Source organism: Morone saxatilis, unplaced genomic scaffold (genome assembly GCF_004916995.1).
Source record: "Morone saxatilis isolate NCDOM2014 unplaced genomic scaffold, NCSU_SB_2.0 Contig23, whole genome shotgun sequence".
Classification (NCBI taxonomy): domain Eukaryota; kingdom Metazoa; phylum Chordata; class Actinopteri; family Moronidae; genus Morone; species Morone saxatilis.
The window spans coordinates 2591159-2595979 of NW_023339796.1; the positions used below are offsets into that span (position 1 = coordinate 2591159).

The 4821-nt window shown below is 39.3% G+C and overlaps 1 protein-coding gene across 4 annotated transcripts in view; it reads left to right on the forward strand.

Annotated features, from left to right (window-relative positions):
- Positions 1-4821, forward strand: part of LOC118335056 (ATP-dependent 6-phosphofructokinase, platelet type-like) — a 29467-nt gene that overhangs the window by 16471 nt on the left and 8175 nt on the right. For 2 of the 4 annotated variants that reach the window (XM_035671240.1, XM_035671237.1), the window contains exons 14-16: positions 1003-1073; positions 1351-1438; positions 3049-3201. In XM_035671240.1, coding sequence (XP_035527133.1) covers positions 1003-1073; positions 1351-1438; positions 3049-3201 — 312 coding nt within the window. The remainder of the gene's footprint in view (positions 1-1002; positions 1074-1350; positions 1439-3048; positions 3202-4821) is intronic. The other 2 variants (XM_035671238.1, XM_035671239.1) reach the window with 1 other exon arrangement.

Sequence of the window (4821 nt, forward strand, 5' to 3'; positions counted from 1 at the left end):
AACACAATAAGTAAGGAGAACAACTTATATATATATATATATATATATATAAAATGCTAAATAAGCTGTATAATTAATATAATAATAATAGTAGTAGTAATAATAGACTTTCTTAAAGGTAGTAGCACTTCTTATTAAGGGTAAACATTCCTTGGAGGTCATAGTGACTTGACTGACCAATAACAGGGAGCAGGAAGTGGCGGCGCAGTCGCTCTCCTCCCACACAGTGATAAGACTTAAGGGTGTCCAGATAAACAGTGCTACTTACTGTAAGCCAATTACTCGGCTCCCACAGCAGCTGTCTTTGTATTGGTCATACTCTTCTGATTGCATGCGTGCTTTCCCCGAACGCACACACACTTTTTCAGCTGTGCAGAGAGTAGCACCGACTTGTTGAAAGCGATGAAGCCCCGAGGCGAGTTGTTATCTAGAGGGATTAGACTTGATTGAAAAGTGAAGCTGTGATCCCTGGCTAAAACCCCAACTAAGTAGGACACTGATTATAATGTAGAGCTGCTGGTTCAATGTAGCTACGCCTGCACAGTAACACACAATACAATGGCTTTCAGTGTCCCTGTTAGGATAATCTGCAGAAAGTTCAATACAGTCTGCAGACAGTGAGGTCTGTGGATCTGCATTATCACTGAAATTGCAATTGCTGTATTTTTTTTGATAAAGATAAAAATGTGTGACAAACAGCATTATAATGAAGTACTGTAGTTCTGGTGAGATGTCCTGGCCTACAAATCAGATTTAAGAAAACATGTTTGTTTGGTGCAAAAAAACCCCCCCAAAAATGTCACATCGTCAAGATTTTAACTGTTTTTTTCTGTGAAAATGTAATCTCTGATGAAAAAATTGATAAATCCCACACTAACTGTGAATAATATTGCAGTCGCAATATGATGTTTTTATCACATCGTGTAGCCCTAATCTTTGCAAAGAAAATCATGAAAATGTGAATAATTATGACTATCTTTCTGTTTTTATTTTTTAAATCAGATCAAGGAGATCAAATGGGGAGATGTCGGTGGTTGGACTGGCCAAGGAGGCTCCCTGCTGGGGACCAAACGGTAACATGAGGTTTAAAACAGTGCAGATGTGTAATAAAATCATCTATAATGATTGGACTGTAGATATTTATTCTATAATTTTTCTTGCTCTACTAAGAACTGATGAATTACAGATCTTGACCTTCCGCTGGAATATTAATCCTATCTGAATTCTTTACAAATCTCAATCCATCCTTCTGACAATTCACTTTCCCCAACTCTCAATAAAAACACCAGTTTAACAGAAGTTATGTTGAACATTGCTTAAATATTCACTTGGCTCCTTTCCATATGCTAGAACTCTTCCAGGCAAACACCTGGAGAAGATTGCTGAGCAGATTCGGATCCATAACATCAGCGCCCTGCTTGTCATCGGAGGATTTGAGGTTTGTAACTTTACCTGATTTTTGAGCATAATGGCAGTTTTTATCTTAATTTCACAATTTTTCAATATTTGATCTCTTTCTCAACCTTATTTTGACCAGTGTTATTATTATACTATACTTTATATTTTATTTCCTTCTGTTGTATAATTTAAAGCTAATAATTGTATAAAAGCAGAATTCTTGAGTAATCTGAATTATTATTAGTCAGCCTTATTGTACAGCATTATTCTCTCTTTCCAGTACTTTACTGTACATTCACTGTGTATTGTGTTGTTTAACATTGCCATTTCATTTTCACTGATTTTCCTTTATATGAACATGTCTTGACTTACTAACTATATTTTAAAAATACAATTAAGACACATTTATATGTTATAGGCTCTCTCCTTGTCTGTCCATAAATGATTATTACTTTACGGCCAAGCTGCAAAGCCAAAGCTTCTGATGATTTGTGTGTAAAGACTCAATCAGAGTCATAAAAATGGCCTTAACCCAAACATGGATTTAGTATTTAGCAAAAGAGTGAAGTAAATGTTAAAGAGACTGTCTTATATTAGGAGTTGAACGCTAATATTAAGTGTGCAAGTTAAAATTTGGACCCAAAAAATGTAGCCATCACTAATTGAAACACAATTTTAGAGTTGTAAATAAAAAAAATAAAAAATTAAATAGTAGAATAATAGAAAAATAAATAAAATAAAAGTACAGCAGTTTTTGACTTTGGCAGCTTGGCCAGGACATGAACACTGTCTCCCCCCCCTGTCTGTCTTTCTGTGTGTGGAGCTACAGCCTCCTCTGTGTGTCTCACTGTACGCCGTGATGGTCTGGCTCTCTCCCCTTGGCTTCTCCCACCAGTACCCTCCTCCCAGACCTTTGTCTGTCCCACCTGCCATTGCTGTCTCTGATCCTCCTAGTTACATTGCTCTTGAGATGTATCTCCTACCAACTGGCCCCACCCACCTCAAAGCCCCCCCTCCTCACCACCACTGAGAGTTCGCCACATGTTCCTCATCACACCCAGTGTTCAAGTTTCAATCTACATACATTATAGTTCTAAGGGCATTTGTTTGTGTTCAGCCAGCATGCATAGCAAGTTAGCTTAACTCTTCACTTACTCTTAATAAACACTATTCTCCCACAATGCAGTGCACATAGGAAGTGGAGGAGCTACTAATTGCTACAAAAAAGTAAAATGACTTGCAAAAACAGAAAGAGCTTTCTCTTCATGCTTAGTTCATAACAAAAACTGCACCAGTGCATCTGCAGCTCTGCACATTTTAGCCGCTCTGTATCTGCTCTGTATCTGAAGGATTACTGCATTACATTGATTTCTTGTATACTAACTGCAAAAAACCTAACAGCAGTTGACTTTGAAATGGATATACATTACAGTGGATAATGTATACTAACTGTATGTAGTATGGAAGTTGGACACAGCAAGTTCCAGGCTCGTCCCACCACGACTTTCTCTAAACACTGGCCTTTGTCCTCTTGTCCCCTGCACGTGTAAAGACCATGGCGATAAGCCTTTTCACTTTCCTCCCACACCTCATTCCCTTTGTCTGTACATCCTTAACAACAACCAATAAGACACGCTCTCACTGCTGCAGGCCTACGTGGGATTACTGGAACTTTCTGCTGCACGGGACAAATATAACGAGTTCTGTGTGCCCATGGTTATGGTCCCCGCCACCGTCTCCAACAATATACCTGGTTCAGACCTCAGCATTGGCTCAGACACCGCTCTGAATGCCATTACTGATGTAAGTGTGGCTGGGTTAGAGCGTGCGTGTGTGTTTGTTGTCGGACCGAGCACACACACCATCCAGCCTGTCCGAATTTGGGGCTTCGCTGATTGACCGCTCGCATCCTCGCATTAACAATCAGTTAGACAAATATTTTCTATTGTGACATGCAGTACTGTCTATATATAGATAACTAAATAGTTTTTTGTAAGAATGCAATGCTTAGAAGTTCAAAAAACATTGATAGAAGAGTTGCAGATAATGTGCACATATATTGATTTAGAAATTCAAAGTATATCCTATTATACGTTTTCCTTTTTAAATAGAAAGCCTGCTTCTCAAACTCGCCTACATCTCGAGCAGCATAGAGCCTTTTCTACTGGAAAGAAAAATGTGGAGTGGAACTACAATCAGATACATCTTATTAATTAGGGAATAATATTAGCTAGCAAGACTATCAAGATCCAGGTTAACAAGATTTAAAGGCAAACCACATGTAAAGTACAATATGGACTTTTGACAGAGAAGAAAAAAATTAAAAAAGTAATGCTTATTGAGCAAATTTGTCATTATAGTGAGAAAGCCTTTATGTTATGTGTAATTCATGAGAAACATGCAGTTCATGCTATAAATAATATAATTTCAATTCAATAAACTTTGCTTTTTTATTACCTCGGTTTTAATGGTTGCTAAAAACAGCACTGTAATTGGGTTTATTATGGCTTCCAAAGGTGTGCACAAGTTTGAGGACCTCTGCTGTAAAGTGTCAGTGGGCTGTAATATTTTCTGTGTAAACACAGACAGCCTGACACTCAACAACTGAACCTACGAATAGGATTTTCATCGACCTACGTAGAACATACAGGCGTAACCATCTGCTTTCACGTAAACAAAGCCATATCATAATGGTAGTGAATGATGGTGGTACAGTACACATTAGAAGTATGAAAACAAAGACTCAAACACATTCTCAGACAACCTGGCATACAAGACACTGACACATGTTAATAATATCCTTGAATTAAAGCTCAGTTAGTTAATTTAGTTTATTGAGGTAGAGGCTGCAGCCACAGGTCCAATCAAACTGTGGAAACTCAGTCACAGAAGGCAGTAAACAGAATTCGGCTAATGTACTTACACACAGAGCAGAAAGCACTGGTTGCTGGTTGTTGTTGGAGGCGAGCTGATCAGCGGAGGTCCCAGGTAAGTGTTGGGGCATGCAGTGACGTGTTGTGGCATGTTTTTGGCACGTGGCCCCTGCCGTGTTCGTGCGGCCCCCTCTGTGTTTGTTTGGGAAACAGCAGATGACTAGATGGCGGCGTGGTTCAACGCAACAGGGGCGTTGTGCTTGCTCCGCCTCATCCAAATGGCACAGAGTCAGTGTGTTCAGAGAGTAAGTTTGCATGCTGTGTGGGCATGGACATGTCCAGCATCACTGAATGCAGTGTATGTTTAAGTCCTGTTATTGTTTTGAACCAGGACAGGCCCGTCTACCTGACTTCAACCTGTCTGCATGTCTAATTTAAAAAAAGGAAAGACAAATTCCTTTCGCTGTACATAAAAGGAAACATGGCTCAATGCCTCCAGAGTCCCTCCGCAATCTTTATCTTGTCGCGTCAACACCGTTACATGTCAGCC